The 18,590-nt window shown below is 33.3% G+C and overlaps 1 protein-coding gene across 1 annotated transcript; it reads right to left on the reverse strand.

The window, feature by feature from the left end:
• Positions 1-849: 849 nt before the first annotated feature.
• LOC138713496 (uncharacterized) lies at positions 850-13,708 on the reverse strand. Its single transcript, XM_069845663.1, has 2 exons — positions 13,453-13,708; positions 850-3,333 (listed from the first exon to the last, which is right to left on the reverse strand). Exons 1-2 carry the CDS (start codon positions 13,478-13,480, stop codon positions 2,957-2,959), a joined length of 405 nt encoding a protein of 134 aa, XP_069701764.1. The 5' UTR covers positions 13,481-13,708; the 3' UTR covers positions 850-2,956.
• Positions 13,709-18,590: the final 4,882 nt, after the last annotated feature.

Here is an 18,590-nt window from a genome sequence, read left to right on the forward strand (position 1 = left end):
CGTAAGGCAGTTGAAAGGGACGGGGATTATGTGGAAAAGTGACATTTTGTTCCTAAAGGATGTATCTACATTCTGTGAAAATAGCAAAGCTTAGGATGAAAATATAATTTTTAAACAAATGATATGCATTACTTTTGGAGTTACCCTAGTAATATAGGCTATAGTAAAGTCGGTAATAAAAGTGTTCACCCTTTCAGGGCAAAGAAGATCCCTTTTCAATTTCAATTTTTACTTTGATTTCATTCTTATTATATGTTGATATGTATTTCTATGTTTTCTTGCTATGAATATTAGACGGAATTACTATGTTTGAAGTCTTGTAACATTAAATGAGAATTTCATTTGACTTTAATGAATTTTTCCACAATTATTCTACCTCTCACGGAATTTTCAATGTAATATCACGAAATTACCAAGGTTATCACGAAATAACCAACCTTTTAGCTTAAGTTGTAAAAGTTCAAAAAACGTGTCCAATCTTTTATGTCTCCAGATTTGTACAGCAAATTATCGTCTTTTAGATGAAAAATCGGAATAAGGATATATTTACACATTTGCATTTTAAATTAATTTTCATGAAATTATCACGAAATTACCAATGCTTACCCTACTAGATTAGACTGTGGCTACATCCTCGCATTCTCCGTCTCTTTCTACTCGATCTTCTCTCTCCTGTTCAGCTCTATAGCCGGGGATGTGATTTTGTAGTGATGATTTTACCTTTATTTCGGTGTTTATTTTGTCATGATTTAGGTGAATATTTCGTGAAAATATGAAGGTTTGGGTTAATATTTCGTGAAAATATGAGTTAGGATACGGTATACAAAATATTATGTACAACAACATGAGTAAATCCAGTTCGTAATTTTAATTGTTACAAATTTCTTGATACTTTCAATATCAAGAATGTTAAATTACACAAATAAAATTTTTCTTGAAAATTAGGCCTACTTATAACAACCATTGCTTAACATCAGTTACACATATTTAGAAAAAGTAATGAAAATACACTGACCAATCCACGAACAAGTATAAAGTTAACCCTGATCCCAGGCAGTAAGCCTAAATCTTACACCGGTTTACAGCACCTTAACTATCCTATAAGGGCTGAGAATAGTTTCAACATTTTAACATTAGAAAGTAACTCGTCGATCAGGTAGAATATTTTATACGTCGAAAATCCTCTGTCGCTATCAATGTTTGACACAGAAAACCACAACACATTCGAAGACATGTTGAAGCAAAACTGTTGTCATCCTTGTCTGATTCAGAGTATGTAAATTAGAAGTAGTTTGTATACTCTTTGGTCTCTGCAAAGACGTTGCAGAATCGTTGTTTACATCTGAAGCGAAGCTTCAGAAGGCAGCCAAATTAAATTTTGTATTTTATTTTAAAGGATTACCTGTTTTCACGAGTATTTCGTGAAAAAAGAAACACGTTTGAAGTAGGTACTAATTTCGTGATTGAAGGTTTTCGTTAGAATTATTAGATTTCGCTACATTTCACGGTTAAATGTCATTCATTTTCTAGATTACCTTCGTGATGTTTGTGTTTTTTTTTTTTTGTGCGAATACAATTAAGTTGTCAAACATTCCGCGTATTTTGTTACTTCCAAAACAATCACACCCCTTCCTATACATTTCGCATGTAAAAACAGCAGTTGTGCAGTGTATTTAAGACAAGTTTAATAATGAAAAAAAATCTTTTTTTTTTCGAATTATTTGAATCTCCTAGAAAATGGTCAATGGTTTTACTCCATAATGGAATTTTTAGGTCATGTACAGTGTGTCCGCAGAAACATTCCCAGGTTATAAATTGCTACAATTCTGTCACTATGTGTTTTACGAAGTTCATACCGGTGTCATTAGAAAGAACAGCTCAAAGATTTTTTTTTTTTTAATTCGTCAACTTTTTGGATACAGTATCGAAATCTTGGGTGATCTACCGACTGTTCCTAATTGCTTTTTGCTTATTGCTGAGAGGTAGTTCATTTATGATGCTGCACTCCCGTCATAACCAGGATGAACAGCGTGAAAACAAATTTGACAGATAACTATGAGAAGAGGAACAAAGGTGTACGATGTCTTGTGTAGTACTGAGGGTTGTAAGAATTCCAGGAAATGCGTAATTGATAATTGTTGACCAAAACAACAGATAGCAGCGCAAGAAGAAAGAAAAAACGCCGTTTTCGCTATTTCGCTTGTCATTAAGCACCTGATGACCATGCAAAACGACGTGTTTCCTGTGAAAATTTATTGACACCTAATGGCGGATGATGAAGACCTTTCAGCCAAATTCATTTTTAGTGACGAGGCAACGTTCCACATCAATGGAAAAGTAAACAAGCACAATCTCAAACAACAAGAACCTCAGAATCTGAAAGAGATCCAACTTCATATCATTGCCGCCATCGAGTCCATCCCTATAGATTTGTTGGCATGAGTGGGAATATCGCCTTGATGTCTACAGCGTGACACGTGGAGCACACATCGAGTGTCTTTGAGGTGGATGCTAAAATGTTTTAGTTTCTCTTCTAATGATGCCAGTTTCGTATAAATCCGGCAACTGACAGCGACGCTTTAGCAGTTTATAACCCCGAAATATTTCTGCTGACACACTGCAATTTAAAACCGTTACTCTTTTATTGTCAATGTCTACAGCAAATGTAATTGCTCGTATGATATCTTATAATGAATAGGACTTGGAAAATTAGTTGGCGTAAGTCACCTTCAGCTTCTTTAGCGATGAACGGTTACTACGCTTTCCATGTTGCATGGCCGTTAGGCTCTGACGTCGCCACTGTCGTATACAAGATATCTTAGGCACGATTACGGAGTGCGGAGCACTGAGGGGACCAACGCATTTGTGGAGGGGAATAACGCACTCTGCTAGTTCGTGGAGTCAACACCGGTCAATTTACAAGGGCGGGTAGTAAATAAATAGCAGCCCGTGGTCGCTAATGCAAGCCTTCTTGCTTGCGTTTCTCAATGCGTGAGTAATAGTAAGAAATTGAGAAATATGGGAAAAGAATGGCTATGCCGAAGACGACGGTGAGAAGACACAGCAGCTTCAGAAAGTTCCTCGTCTTCCAGTAGGGGGTGTCGTCTTCGTCGTCGTCTTTGTCAGAATTTTCAACGTCTCCACCCTTTTCTGCATCGGATTCTTGTATTAGAAACTCGTTCACATAGTGATGTTCAGTCGGATTTTCCTTTTGTTTCGCCTCCTGACGGCTGTCGTTGTTGCCTTCGGGTTCTATGGCAATGTCCTCCATGGAATCTGTCCTTGCAAAATGCACCACACTGGATCGTTTTTCCTCAGACTCCATGCTCTTAGCTGTAATTAAACACACATTGGGCAATATAGGCATTTATTTTTTAATTTTTCTGTCATGTACTAAATGCAGCATGTACGAAATTTAATTAAAACTAGGTACACATGTTAAGTCAATGTGAAATTGGCAAACCACTGATGAACAATAACTTCTTTACTGTGTTAATATTATAAAAAATACCTGGCTGACTAGTTTCGAGGTAGTCAAACAGATATTTTTATAATTTAACACAGTAAAGGAGTTACATCGGAAAACGTATTATGTTCTTTCCATGTGCTAAATTTTACATTACCTCGTTAACATGTTTCAGCCTGCTATTGGCCATCTTCAGAACTGGTTGTTGCTGTTCTTGGCGCCTTTTGTTTGTGTTTCCTGTGGAGGTGTGTTTGTGTAGTGTAATGTGGAGTCAAAGAGTGTATGTGTTCTGAAATTGAGTTGTGTATTGAGAATTTCATTTGGACGTGTTTTTGTGTGTGTCTGTATATTTCATATTGTTCTAGTGTGTTTAGTTTCTGGCTGTTTGGTTGGATGTGTAGAATTTCCATGTCTATGTTGATGTCTCTGTATGTGTGAAGGCATTTGTGATGTGTTCTGCATATGTGGAAGTGTTTTGTAATTTTGTTATAGCTGTGAGGTGTTCTTTGTAACGTGTTTGAAATAATTTGCCTGTCTGTCCTATGTAGAAGTTGTTGCAGGTGTTACATTTGAATTAATATACGCCTGTAGGGTTGTATTTATTAGTTTGTGTTGTTTGTGTGTTGGAATATTTTTATAGGCTATTATTTGTTCTGTATGCGATGTTGTAATGTAATTTCTTGAATGAGGTTGCAGTCTTGTGTGTGTTTTTGTTTTCGTATGTTAGTGTGATGTATTTTTTGTGTTCTTGTGTTTGTGTTGTCAGGCCCGGTGAGAGGGTATGGAAGGCATGGCTGTATCCTGGGGGCCCGGGGCTTTCAGGGGATCCGGGTAACATGCTGAGGGAGAGTCAAAAAGTAACCTTAATAATATTGTTTTATTAATTGAATATGTATAATAAGACTACAAACACTTCATCACTTTTCAACATAGTCCCCAGTACGTTCAATGCAAGTGTTCCTGTTATACTATGTTAAAGTGATGAAGTGTTTGTAGTCTTATTGTACATATTCAATTAATAAAACAATTATTAAGGTTACTTTTTTTACTCTTCCTCGTATATAGATACTAATTAAAATGTAAAACTGAAAGTAATAATATTATTTAAGTTCTGCGACTTTTTACATACACGAATCATAGTGAAATCGTTGCATTGGGTTTGGCATTTATCAGGAAAACAGTCCTCTACTACGATAGATAGTACACGCTTATTCCATCTCCATTCCACGCCACACACAAACTGAAAGTCGTTTGGTTGGCTTGTTCGGAAGCTGACAACTGTGTATGTTAATGTTTTAATCAATTTTGTTTGAAGATTCTGAGTTATCATTTTCTTTACTTGGTTATTTAACGACGCTGTACTACGAGGTTATTTAGCGTCGATGAAATTGGTGATATTGAGATGATATTTGGCAAGATGATGCCGAAGATTCGCCATAGATTATCTGTTATTTGCCTTACGGATGGGGAAAGCCTCGGAAAAAATCCAACTAGATAATCAGCCCAAGCAGGAATCGAACCCACACCCGAGCGGAACTCCGGATCAGCAGGCAAGCGCCTTAGCCGACTGAGCTACGCCGGTAGTTGAGTTATCCTCATAAATATGGTGCTCAGAAAAGAAAGGAGAAGGAGACGAAGGAAGAATTATCCAAGAAAAAAACAGAGAATATTTGAAAGCTTTGGTTTTGTGTTGAAGAAAGCTAGAACGTGTGAACAGGAAGAGGAAGTGAAAAGTGAATCTTTGGATCAAAGAAAAGATATTCAAGATGAAGACGAAGTAAAATCAGGATCTAATGAACGTTCCGAATCAATAAATACAACATGATCAGATTTTTCTTGCTCCACTAGTAGCCTCTCACCGTGACCAATAACATCATGGGCAGCAACCTCTCTAGACCTTTTGATTTTGACATCGGGACACTAGAAAATAAGTTTTCTACTGGATTGATTCAAGAAGTAGTTCTTCGTGGGCTTAAATCACTCCCTAAAGAGTTTCAATGTGACATGGATAGTAATTAATTGTCTCATTGTATTCTCCAATGCACCTTGAAAAATGGAGAAAGCGTACCAAGAGACTGACTGCCGTATCTTCAGCAAGTTGCACGTTCAGTATTATGTTCTCTTGGAGGTTTTACTGGTGGAAGAGACTCTATGATAAATTACCTAAACATAAAAATAGTGCTAGACATAAGGCATGTTATCTAGAGTGGCGGGTCTTGGAGAAACTTTTAAGTGGGGATTTAGTAGTTGATATGTTACATTCTAAAACCTTTAAGAATGAAGTGGACAATTGGAGAAAGATTTTAATGCGTATTTTGGATATGATTCTGTTTCTAGGTGAAAGAGGCTTGTTATTGAGAGGGGATACCCAACTTATTGGTGATCCCAGGAATGGCAACTTCCTTGGGATCTTAGAATTAATTAGTCTATTCAATCAGTAAACTTTAAGAATAACTTACAAACACTTCAACTCCTGAATGTCTTTACTCAACAGAAACTGATCAATCTATTCCCAAATTCTGCATTGCTTTGCGGATATTTACTACATTGCCATTAAAAGTTGTTTAGCCTGTTGGCGCGTGCGAAGGACATATTTCGCTCAACAATGTCGCAAGGGAGACTATCATGTCTTGGCACCTTAGCTTTGGAAAGCAGTCTTGCACGAGAGTTGGACTTTGAAGAAATAATAGACTATTTTGCGAGTCGAAAGGCAAGAAAACCTTCACTGTAGATTTCTTAAAAGTAATGTTCTCCTAAAATGTAAGTTAGTGACTTAGTGTGTGTGTCTATATTTAAAATAAACAATAGAGAATAGAGTAGCATAAAATATTTGTTCACTTTTGTAACGTCCATAATAAAAGATTAAAAAGCATTGTTCAGTGTTATGCTACTTCATATACGAGTGTTCTCAATATTCGTATATCGTTTGAAAGGGAGGTCCGTAGAATCTTAGCCAGGGGGCCCATTTCGGCTCTCTACGGCCCTGTGTGTTGTATTCTTATGTTTTTTGTGATTATGTTTTGTCTTTCGTATTATGTTGTCTATTATGTTGGAGTTTTATCCGTTTTCTTGTGCTATGTATTTGATTGTGTTTAGCTCTTCTTTATAGTCATGTTGATTCATTGGTATGTTGAGTAGTCTGTGTACCATTGTTCGGAATGCAGCTTGTTTGTGTTGTGTTGGGTGATTGGATGTGTTGTGTATGTGTTATTGCTGTTGTTGTTGTTGTGGGTTTTCTGTAGATTTTGAATGTGTGTTTGTTGTCGACGTTTGTTATTGTGATGTCTAGAAAAATTATGGATTTGTTGTTTTCAGTTTCTAATGTGTAGTGTAGCTTTGGGTGTATTTTGTTTATGTGTTGATACAGGTTTTGCATCTTTGACTCCACATTACATTACACAAACACACCCTCACAGGAAACACAAACAAAAGGCGCCAAGACCAGCAACAACCAGTTCTGAAGATGGCCAATAGCAGGCTGAAACATGTTAACGAGGTAATGTAAAATTTAACACGTGAAAAACACATAATACTTTTTCCTAAGTGATATAGTGTTAACAGTTATGTAATCAAGATGTATAAAGAAGTTACTATTAATCAGTGATTATATGCAAGTGTTAAAAGAGTGTACCAAACAATGAAGAAACAAAAAACGATGAAAATATGGGGAAACATAATTTAAAAATAAATTGATAATGATGTAATAAAAAATTGACTGTGGATTTAAAGAAATTATAATGACTCAAAATTTTCTCGGGCTTCCAGCCAGGTCATAAGTTGGTGATCCACCGACGTTTCGAGGATGTTCATCTTCCTCATTTTCAGGGTTAAATGATAACTAAGGGTATCCAGCCAACTATAAATTAAGGAGCTGGGTACCCTTAGTTATCATTTAACTCTGAAGATGAGGAAGATGAACATCCTCGAAACGTCGGTGGATCACCAACTTATGACCTGACTGGAAGCCCGAGAAAATTGAGTTATCACGTCGGCAGGAAAGCTTCAGTAGTTATGTCAAATTATAATGATTTCGTGAAATGTGTACTACATTCGAATTAAAGTAATAAAATACAATGTGTACATTCATTAACACTGTAGTGTATTTTATTTGATATTCTTCTGTATCAGTGACGTAACATGAAATTTTGAGCAGGAGAAGCTAAATCAAATTGACTTTCATGTATGAGGAAACGTATTGCAAAAATATATAACACTTAAAATAAATACTGGTAAAATATAATAATTTCATGGTTTATACATATATCTATCAAATAGATTGCTACTTATAATTTAACATTAGCTCACTCTCTGTCATATTTAGAGAAAGCATAATGCACTTTGTTCTGTATTTTTTAAAAAGGAATTCATTGTCACGTGAAGTGAACTGAATGAAGTCTCTCCAGAAAATGTTCGGGGTTGTCCCAGTTCTGTATAGGTTGAATTGTTGTGTAGTTTCGTTATGGCTGTGTTGTGTTCCTTGTAACGTGTTTGAAATGATCTTCCAGTCTGTCCAATGTAGAAGTCGTTGCAACTAATGCATGACACAATCATGAACACACCCTATCACAGCAGGAAACCAGAAAATAGCTAGGACAATGAAGACTATCACTTCGAAACCAGTTATCCAGGTAATTTCCAGATGTTAACACAGTAAAACGTTGTAAAGTTAATCAGTGACAATTTTTCTCTCTTTTACCTCGAATATAGACGTTTCAGGAATACACAGTTTTGTCCGAAACATCTTTTTAAATAATTACACATTTTAGTTATGAAGTAGTGTTAAAATCGCTGAAAGATCTCTGGCCTAAGCTAAAACATTTTAAAATATATTTTTTATTTTTAGTATTTGAAGCTAAATTTTTACATTGAACTTGTCAAATTGATAATTATTACAAAATTAAATTAAAATTCTTATACAACTTTTTTTATAAAGAACTGTATAGTTATAAGAGAAATAATAATTGGAGTTTCCTGCAATTCACTGATTAAAAAGAACATTCTTAGCGATGTTTTCCATTGCCGTTCTTGATACAACTTCACAAATAACTATGACGTAATTCTGTGTATCTGAAACAGATTTAATAATTTAAACTATTGAGAAAGGTATGCACTGTGTATCAAGTAACATTATTTACTTTTAATAAGGAAACTGTATCTATTTCTTTTATTTTAAATGAGCTGTATTTGCTATACGAATGCTATTTATTTATTTATTCATGCATCCATCCATTCGTCCGTCCGTCCATCCATCCATCCATCCATCCATCCATCCACCCATACATACATACATACATACATACATACATACATTTATTTTTTTGTTAGCCAATAACGATTAGAGTCATTAGACAACTACTAAGTTAGCATGAATGCTAATATATTCACAATACTAGTGGCAATGACGATGAAGATGATAATAATAATAATAATAATAATAATAATAATAATAATAATAATAATAATAAAGTCGAATTTAGGCCCAAGAATATATAACAAATTTATATTTAAATTTCATAATCTTGTCAATTCTAATAGTTCTAGTATTAAATTAAAAAAGTTATGTATGGTTTTTAGAAATAATGAAAAATTGTAAATTTAAATTTACATATTCTTATTGCGTAGTACACATAAGACAAATTGTAGCCTATTATATACTTCTTACTCTCAATTCAGGAATCCGCCCCTGAGCACGAGTTCTACTCTTTCAAGGGTGAGCTAAATTTTTTTATGTTTCTATTATATTTATGTTACAATCATTAGCAAAATAGATAGATAGATAGATAGATAGATAGATAGATAGATAGATAGATAGATAGATAGATAGATAGATAGATAGATAGATAGATAGATGGATGGATGGATGGATGGATGGATGGATGGATGGATGGATGGATGGATGGATGGATGGATGGATGGATGGATGGATGGATGGATGGATGGATGGATGGATGGATGGATGGATGGATGGATGGATGGATGGACGGACGGATGGATGGATGGATGGATGGATAATTAAATAAATAAATAAAATATTGTGTACTAGTATTGACTTTTATAGTCAATGCCTAATATATAGGCTAGCCCACTATTATTTTCATCTCCAGTGCCAGGCCAATTTTTCTCCAACAACAGTAATAGTATTAATGATAATGATAATAATAATAATAATAATAATAATAATAATAGTAGGCCTAATAATAATAATAATAGGCCTAATAATAATAATAATAATAATAATAATAATAGGCCTAATAATAATAATAATACTTGTGATAAATATTTTACAATTAATTATGCAAATTCTAAATTAATAAATGGATCAAATTTATTACTATACAAATTTGCAGTTTTAATGCATCTGGAGGCAGAGGAGAGAGATTCAGAATTCTGTGGCTGCAAGACAAGATGTGATATGTAATTTTTTGTACTTTTTCAGGAGCGAGAATTTAGAGTTTGAACGATTCTATAAAATCCTAATATCATGTTCCATAACAACGGGTTAGAGAGAAAAATAATAGAAATATGCATGGCATCTTTTGTCATAATAAAGGTATTATCATATCGCAAAAACTCATTTTCGCCAAAATTGACATAATATATCACCTTTTGTCTTGAAACGAAAGCAAACGTCGTTTATAAAAGATTCACGAGTTGCATTACATGTAGGATGCTTCATTCAGATTGAAGAAGATTACTCTGTTATGAAAGTGTTTTTCCTCGTCTCTCCCGACTCTTTGCACAGGCTCCTTGCTCCCAGTCATATGTAGGCTTATGCATACACTGCATTCTCAACAAAGACCAAGGAACTTCCTTGTGCTGTGACATGTCTGCTTTTATCTTTGAGATAATATATTTGTTATTGAAGTTAATTTTGATAGCTGTGTCGTAAATGACTTCCGTACAGTAGCGACTGATTGAGGAAAGTGATGTAATTTTGTGCTGTAAGTCTTGTAGTTCATAATTATGTTTTTTTTTTTTTAATCTGGTAAATAGTTTTCGAGAAATAAATATTTTAGTGCAACGCTGCAGATTTAAATAGCTCTGGTGGGTTCAAACGTCTTCCCTTATTTTCTGGAATATTGATTTTACGGTACAATGCTTTAAATTGTACGTATTTATTCACATAGTAACTAATTACACTCAATAATGACAATGAATAATAAACACAACTAATAAAAATACAATTAATAATAAATTAATAATAATACTGATAATAATTAATAGTAGTAGTAGTAATAATAATAATAATAACAATAATAATAATAATAATAATAATAATAATAATAATAATAATAATTGATAACAATAACAAGAAGCATCCTAAATTAAATGAAGCACGATCACTTAAAATAACATTTAAAGTAAATCTAATTTATATCTTAATCCTAAGTTCGAACTAAAACCCACGAATATGGTATGTTCATAGCTGCACAAGTACTTTTCAGCACTACACTCATTTCGCTGACAACTCACTCATTGCATTGGAACTACGATACATTTCACTGATTCTATCCTGATTTCACTAACACTTCAAAAACATTTCACTGTTCAAATACTTTGCACTTCACTTACACAACACACTTCACTGTCTCAACACACTTCACACTTCACTGACACAACACACTTCTTCACTGATATAACACTTAAAATAAAAAAATATCAATTACACCCTTTAAATAGTGTGTATAATATACTACCGTCTATTAGTAAAGTCCTTAAGCCTGTTTTTAAATACATTTTTGGTTATTGGTAAAGCCTTTAGTAAGTCTGCAGTTAAAGCATTCCCGTCCCTGATAGTACGACTGAGAAAAGAAAACTTTCCAGTGTCCGTCCGTCCTCTGTCTTCTTTCCTTCAATTTGTATGAGTGATCGTTCCTTAAAGAGTAATTTGGCGGCTGCAACCTATTTTTATTTCTCTCTAAGCATTATCTCGTAAAATCAGTGATAGATCAAAAACTATTGCATCAATTGACGTAATTCCTTTTTTCATTTAAACCTTATATTAGACTCGAGCTTGAATTTCTCTTAACATAATCTTAACTTTCTAAAAAATTAATAACTGAGTACAATAATAGAATGCACAAGTTTTTAAAGTATGAAATAGCATTTTATACACTCAAAACGCCAGGCACATGAGGTATTTTACCACAGGCACTTCAGTAAGTGAAATACAATTTCAAAATAGAATCATGAATTTTTCATGATTGAAACAGAAATTAGACCAGTTGAAAAGAATCTCTACACTACGGGTAGCAATTTTCTATTCTTGGATACACTATTAACAGAATTGATTTATTTCACTGCTAGCTTAGTTTTTATAAGTCTTCTGTGTGGTGAAATTGCCAAACATTTACAGGTAAAACTCCTAAGGGTGATGCCCAAATGTCAAGTCATACCTTAAATAGAATGTTTGCAGAAGAATTACAAACAAATTGAGACACAGAAATAAAAAAGTCGGGACTAGTCACGCTGAGGTAATTTTGAGAAAAACACAAACAAATTCATAACTGCATTCTACTTGCTTTAACCACTTATTTTTGGTATTGTTACCTTTCACTTGGCCACTTCTACTTATCCCACAAGGAGTTATCATTATTTTTATTTTAGAAAACGGAACGTATAAAAAAATAGGTTTGAAAACTAATCTAAAGAAACAAACTTTCATAAAAAATAGTAAATGAATTTAAAATGATAATCAATTTTGTTATTATATTGCATTACTATTTTAAAGCACAAAATTATATTTATAAACAAGTTGACACCTCAGTAATACAATATTCAATTGGGTCATCTTCACTGTTCCACAACTCACTTCCAGAATCTTGGATGCTAGATCATTTTGTTTAAGGAATTAGGTATAGCTTACAGTAGTAAAATTTTGGAAATATTCAACATTTTTCCTCCATTACTGTATCTTGTACAAAAATGAAAATTAGTATGAGTAAAACACTATCCTTCTGCTATATGAAAAAAATATTTTTACGATTTAAAAAAATCATTTACATTTTTTTTTCTTCAGAATTCAATTCACTGTGCAGTAATGAAGCATTTCCCACATAACTCAGAAACTATCCAACATTCTGTGATGAAATTTTTTTGTGTATATTTATGCATGTCATATCTACAATATGATGCAAGATCACTTCTCTATCTTTGATAGATTATCTGATAAAAAATAAATTCATTTAAAAAAATAGTCAAATATCAGTATTTTCTTCTCACACAAAATAAAAAATATATATAATTTATTAAGGAATGTAGTTGAAAGAGCATGATATTGTAAACACGAGTTTCAGCAATAAAATAAAATAGAGACAACGTGAAAAAGTTAACAAGTTAATGAGTTATGAGGGAAACGCTTCATCACTGCACAGTAAACTCCCACAATTTTAAATTCTGAAATATATATAATTTTTTTAAATCGTAAAAATATTTTTTTTTCATATAGCAGTAGGACAGTGTTTTACACATATCAATTTTCATTATTGTACAATATACAGTAATGGAGGAAAAAAAAGTTGAATATTTCCAAAAATTTTACTGCTGTAAACTGTACCTAACCCCTTAACACTGAATCAAAGCGCGTGAAACACTTTGTTAGAAGAATAGTCATTTGACAAGACCCGTTTGTCAATTTAACGCTAGAATTCTACATTTTTCCACGCGAGTGGCAACTTACGTTAAACCATGAAAGGTTACTCATATAATATGGGAGCATAAATTCTGTTTTTTGATTTCAGTTCCACAAATATGAACTACAAACTAGTGTCGAAGTTACATTGTGCGAAAAGGAATCAGCTACAATACGGAAATGTAAAAAGGATGATTATAATTCATTTTGTTTCGGCATACGTGGAATGTACAATCAATGGAGATTTAAATGTTATAACAGTTGTTCGTAAACTGGGTTGAGTAGACAAAACAAAATTGCCATGATCCTAACTCTAACCCCTTTAATAATTAACTATTATGAAAAATAAACTTACTTTCTTTGGTAGACGAGTTTGCATCCATGACTTCTTAAAACGGGCTGGTTTCTTGTCAGTAAAAATAAGTAATCGCTGCTGCTTCTTAGCTACATATTTTAGTAGTAAAAGCTTCTTTAGTGTTGCCCGTTATGTCAGACGACACCATCGCACGATGCACATGCCTCACGCTTGAAGGTTCGCACTTGTTTCAGAGGATGTCAGTTTCTATGGAATATGTGGTTTAATATCAGACAAAATGGCGGAGATTGCGTATTGCAGATAACAATTTTACTGTTGTGTACAATGAAACGGGGAAGTCTTGTGATGTTAGTTGAAGAAAATATAGCAGGACGGAAGTGCGACTTCCATTGAGTGACGTAAAGATGGAAATCAGTTAAATGAATATAAAACAAAAGACTGTCGGTGATAGGCCTACGTAAACAAGGACTTCTTGGTTATAGAAGTTAAAATTAGTTTATGTGAAATAAAATGAATACTAATAAGTATCTTGTTCCTGCGGTGATTGAGTGGTCTAGACCTTTGACCTTTTACTCAGACGATACGGATTCGAGGCCCAGTCAGACCTAGTATTTCTTATTAAAAACAAAACAAAAGTGGTTCACTAGTGAAGTGAGCCGGAGGGTTTATGGACATAGAACTAAATTTGTCAGCGAGGATGTTCTGGGCGAAATTGACAAAAGAAAAGAGTTTTGCATTTGTTTCTTTTATTGAATGAATAGTTTACAGAACATAGAGTGTGACTACAGATTTAAGGGGTTAGGTACAGCTCGCAGCAGTACAATTTTTGGAAATATTCAACATTTTTTCCCTCCATTACTGTATATTGTACAATAATGAAAATTGGTATGTGTAAAACACTGTCCTTCTGCTATATGAAAAAAATATTTTTACGATTTAAAAAATTATTTATACATATATATATATATATATATATATATATATATATATATATATATATATATATATTTCTTTTTCAAAATTCAGAATAGTGGCAGTTCACTGTGCAGTGATGAAGCATTTCCCTCATAACTCATAAACTTGGTAACTTTTTCATGTTCTCTCGCTTTTATTTTATTGCTGAAACTCATGTTTATAACACAATGTAGTCTTTCAACTACATTCCTTAATAAGTAATTTTTTTCTGTTACAAAAAATACTGATATTTGACCATGTTTTAAATGAATCTATTTTTATCAGACAATCTATCAAAGGTAGAGAAGTGATCTTGCATCATATTGTAGATATGACATGCATAAATACACTAAAAAATTTTTATCACAGAATATTGGATAGTTTTTGAGTTATGTGGGAAATGCTTCATCACTGCACAGTGAATTGAATTCCGAAAAAAAAATGTAAATAATTTTTTTTAGTCGTAAAAATATTTTTTCATATAGCAGGACAGTGCTTTACACGTACTAATTTTCATTATTGTATAAGATACAGTAATGGAGGAAAAAATGTTGAATATTTCCAAAAATTTACTGCTCTAAGCTGTACCTAACCCCTTAAAGACAGATACATGGTTTACAGAGTATGCTTACAGATTAAACTTAAGAGACTAATACAAAGTTTTAGAAATGGACAATTGGACGGAGATATGCAACAATAGACCAACCGACAATTTAAAAAAATGAAATATTTGCACTTATCTGTTGTTGGTTGGATAATTATTTAAATCAGAAAAAATCAAGAATGCGATATCTGCACTCTGCTGCCATTTATATTGCCTAAAATTAATTAATTAATTTTACTTTACAATATTAAATGAACTGATGGTCTGTTATTACAAATCGGTTGGTCTTTTTTTTATTATTACTTGTAGGCCTACTATTTTTGTAATAGTATGAATGTTACAATACTTCTCGCATAAAATATTGAATAAATAACCAAATTTACTTCAATGGTGAATATCTCAAATACACATTTTTGTCGGTTGGTATCTTATTGTGTAACTCCGTCCAATTGAGAACGCTCTCTCTGCCTCTTTTGTACTCTGCAGCGGTGATCTTGGGCTTGTTTGATTCGTTTTAGGAAGCCATTTTCTCCTGTTGTGCTCGTCCCCATTTTTATTTTCTTTCAACCTTTGAATTTCGAGGCAATTTCAAAACTCACTGATTTTCACAACTTTTCAAATGTTAGGAGTCTAATTTAGCTCAGATCTTTCTTAGACATACTACGTCGATCTCGTCGTACTCGATCGACAACTCAAACATCCTGATCGGTTCAGATGTGACGGAGTTGTGCGCGTGAAATGGCTCCCAGAACGCAGTTTACGGAACGGGGCATGTTTTGCCTGGCGCGTTTCGTGGCTTTGAGGGTTTGACTTGTTTCATGCGGATGTTTACGGTATCGGAACTACTTTGTCTACACGGTGGTATACTTTTCGTTTCGCTATGTTTATTTGTTCGAAAGTTAAAGTTATAAGTGATTAATTTGTAACACTTTTTTTTTTGGACATCGTTATCGAGCGGTTGGTGACCTACCGTGCCGAATACAAAAATGTAGTTATACGTCAAAATCCATAGGGACAATAGGAAATCATGAAGAAAAAGTACTGGTACTATATTCAGATGAAGTTTCATGTATGCTTAAAGCGGCCATTCACTTGAAAATATTTTATCCCAGTTTGATTCATTTTACGTGCCAAACGTACGCACTGTGTCGAATAAGTGAGGTAGATATAATATAATTCTGAGGAGTTAACTTTCAATTCAATTTATTTTGGTCATTAGACATACAGTTTTAGGCTTCGTCAGAATACATTGAAAAACATACAATACATAAAAAAACACTAATAAAAGAAACAGTAAAATTTAAATAATACAATGAAAACATGAAATAATGTGAAACTTTTAAATTAAAGCAAACAGTTCACCCTTAATATATTAATCGTAACTAATTGCAATTAAACGTATCCATTAAAAACAATTTCATACAAGTTTGTGTTGAAAAACTCAGCAACGGAATAAAAGGATTATATTTTAATAACCAAATGTAAAATATAGTTTTGAAGCTATTGATTGGTAATGTGTAATATTGACTAGGGAGCTTATTATATAATTTCATTCCCATAATTGAAAGGTTTCTGTTGGTCTTTTGTAATCTACAATATGAAATATTAATTTGTTCACTGTTTCTAATTACATGATCATGTAGCTATATTGGCCATTGGTCGGTAATTGTCGACATTTTGTCTAGTGTAAAGTAGTAGATCGTATATATACAAATTTGTGATTGTTAAAATCTGTGATTGTCTGAAAAGTGGCCGACAATGTTCCAGATAGTTTGATTTACATGATATTCTAATGGCTTTCTTTTGCAAAATCAAGACACTTCCAATTTTGGTACCATTTCCCCAGAAAATTAGGGCATATCGGATTAACGACTGAAAGAAAGAGAAGTAGGCACATCTTAAATAATTTTGAGAGTCGTTAATTTCTTTAACAAATATAAAACTTAGCTTTGTGCAAATGTATTCGATGTGCTTATCCCATGTTAAACTGGAGTCTATAAAAATTCCTAGAAATTTTGTATAGTTGAGTCTGTTGTCCTTATTTATTAGATAATTTAGGCTGAAAGTTATGTTGATAGTTTTTTTCTCGATTAAGCAAGAAACCATTAGATTCAAGCCATAAAGCCATCTGTGATAGAATATCGTTGTTCAGAGCATGTAATTGATTTAGAGCAGAGGAAGAACAATACTACAAACATTTGCTAGACATTCCTCTTCCTCCAGAGCCCGTAGTCACCGATGGGGAACGTCATTTCAAACTGTGAACTACTGCAGTGAACATTTCGAGAGCGTGAATTCAATGTTCGGATTTTTTTTTTTTTTTTTTTTTTTTTTTTTTTTTTTTTTTTTTTTTTTTTTTTTTTGGCAGAGTGCGCTGAGTGTGTGTTGATATCTGTGCGCGTTTAACACCTTGGAAATGATTTATTTCTTCAGTAGTCTTCATCAAAAGCAGCATTGATTGAATCCAAGACAGTGTAGAAAATCAGGGTAAACTGTATCGGAGAGACGGCAGCAAATTTTATGCGTGAACCGACGCAGATAGAATTAGGTACTTTTAAGATAAATTATATGCATATGAGTAATAAAGTTAATTTTTCGTTATTTGTGCTTAATAAGTTTATTTCTTACGTCACGCATCACTGAAAACTCACTATTTCATTGGAGAATACTGAACAGTTTCTTTTTTCCTCGTTTGGCAGCTAGTCTATTTTCTGTGAAACTTCAGTCGTTAATAAATTTTCTGCCCTGCATTTGTAAGTGATAGAATACCCACCATCACATTAGCCATATATTTGCCACGTGAGAGTAGTTTCATTAATCGAAATCCATATTTCATTTCCACTCACATGTTTTTTTAAATTTTGTTTAAAGTTTCTTCTTAACAACAGGGTAAATAGTTCTTACGTAGCGTAGACTCACCTGAGATATTATGATTATTGAGTTTATTGAAACGTATATATTAGCACTCACCATCATCTCACACAATTATTTTGGAATTTGATTTCACATCTGATTGTGATGAACATTTAGTTGTTTTAGGAACATCATTTGATTTAAGCTTAGTATATGATTTTTATTCGATTTGCTATTGCAATGATTTAAAGTAAGGATAGGAGAAGAAATGTCAGAAGGAAGTGAAATAGGGAAAGAAGTACGTTGAGGATGCCCTTTATCACCTACTCTGTTCAACATCTACTCGGAGGATTTAGTAAAGAACTGTTTTCAGAATATGAGAGGAGTGATAGTAGAAGGAAGAAGAATAAATTGCATACGATTTGTTGATGATATGGCGTTGTTAGCAGAAGAAGAGACGATACTAAGGGTTACGCTACTTGAGCTAAATGACAGCTGTGAGAAGTATGGGATGAAGATAAATTCAAATAAGACGAAGGTCATGGTCATAGGAAGAAAAATTAAGAAGGTAAACTTGAGAATTCTAAAGTAGGCAGTGGAGCAAGTGGGCAGCTTCAAATGCTTGGTGTGTACTATATAAACAGTAATATGAGCTGCTGCCAGGAAGTCAAAAGGAGAATAAGAATGACTAAGGAAGCTTTTAATAGAAAAAGAAGCATTTTCTGCGGACCTCTCGGAAAAGAACTAAGGAAGAGACTAGTAAAGT

The sequence above is a fragment of the Periplaneta americana genome, chromosome 14, assembly GCF_040183065.1.
Source record: "Periplaneta americana isolate PAMFEO1 chromosome 14, P.americana_PAMFEO1_priV1, whole genome shotgun sequence".
NCBI classification, from domain to species: Eukaryota; Metazoa; Arthropoda; class Insecta; order Blattodea; family Blattidae; genus Periplaneta; species Periplaneta americana.

Coding starts and splice junctions, on each gene's coding strand:
- LOC138713496 (XM_069845663.1), bottom strand. CDS start 13,480: ATGGATGCAAACTCGTCTACCAAAGAAA. Junction 3,334..13,452: donor AAACTCGTCTACCAAAGAAA/GTAAGTTTATTT, acceptor GTTTAATTACAG/CTAAGAGCATGGAGTCTGAG.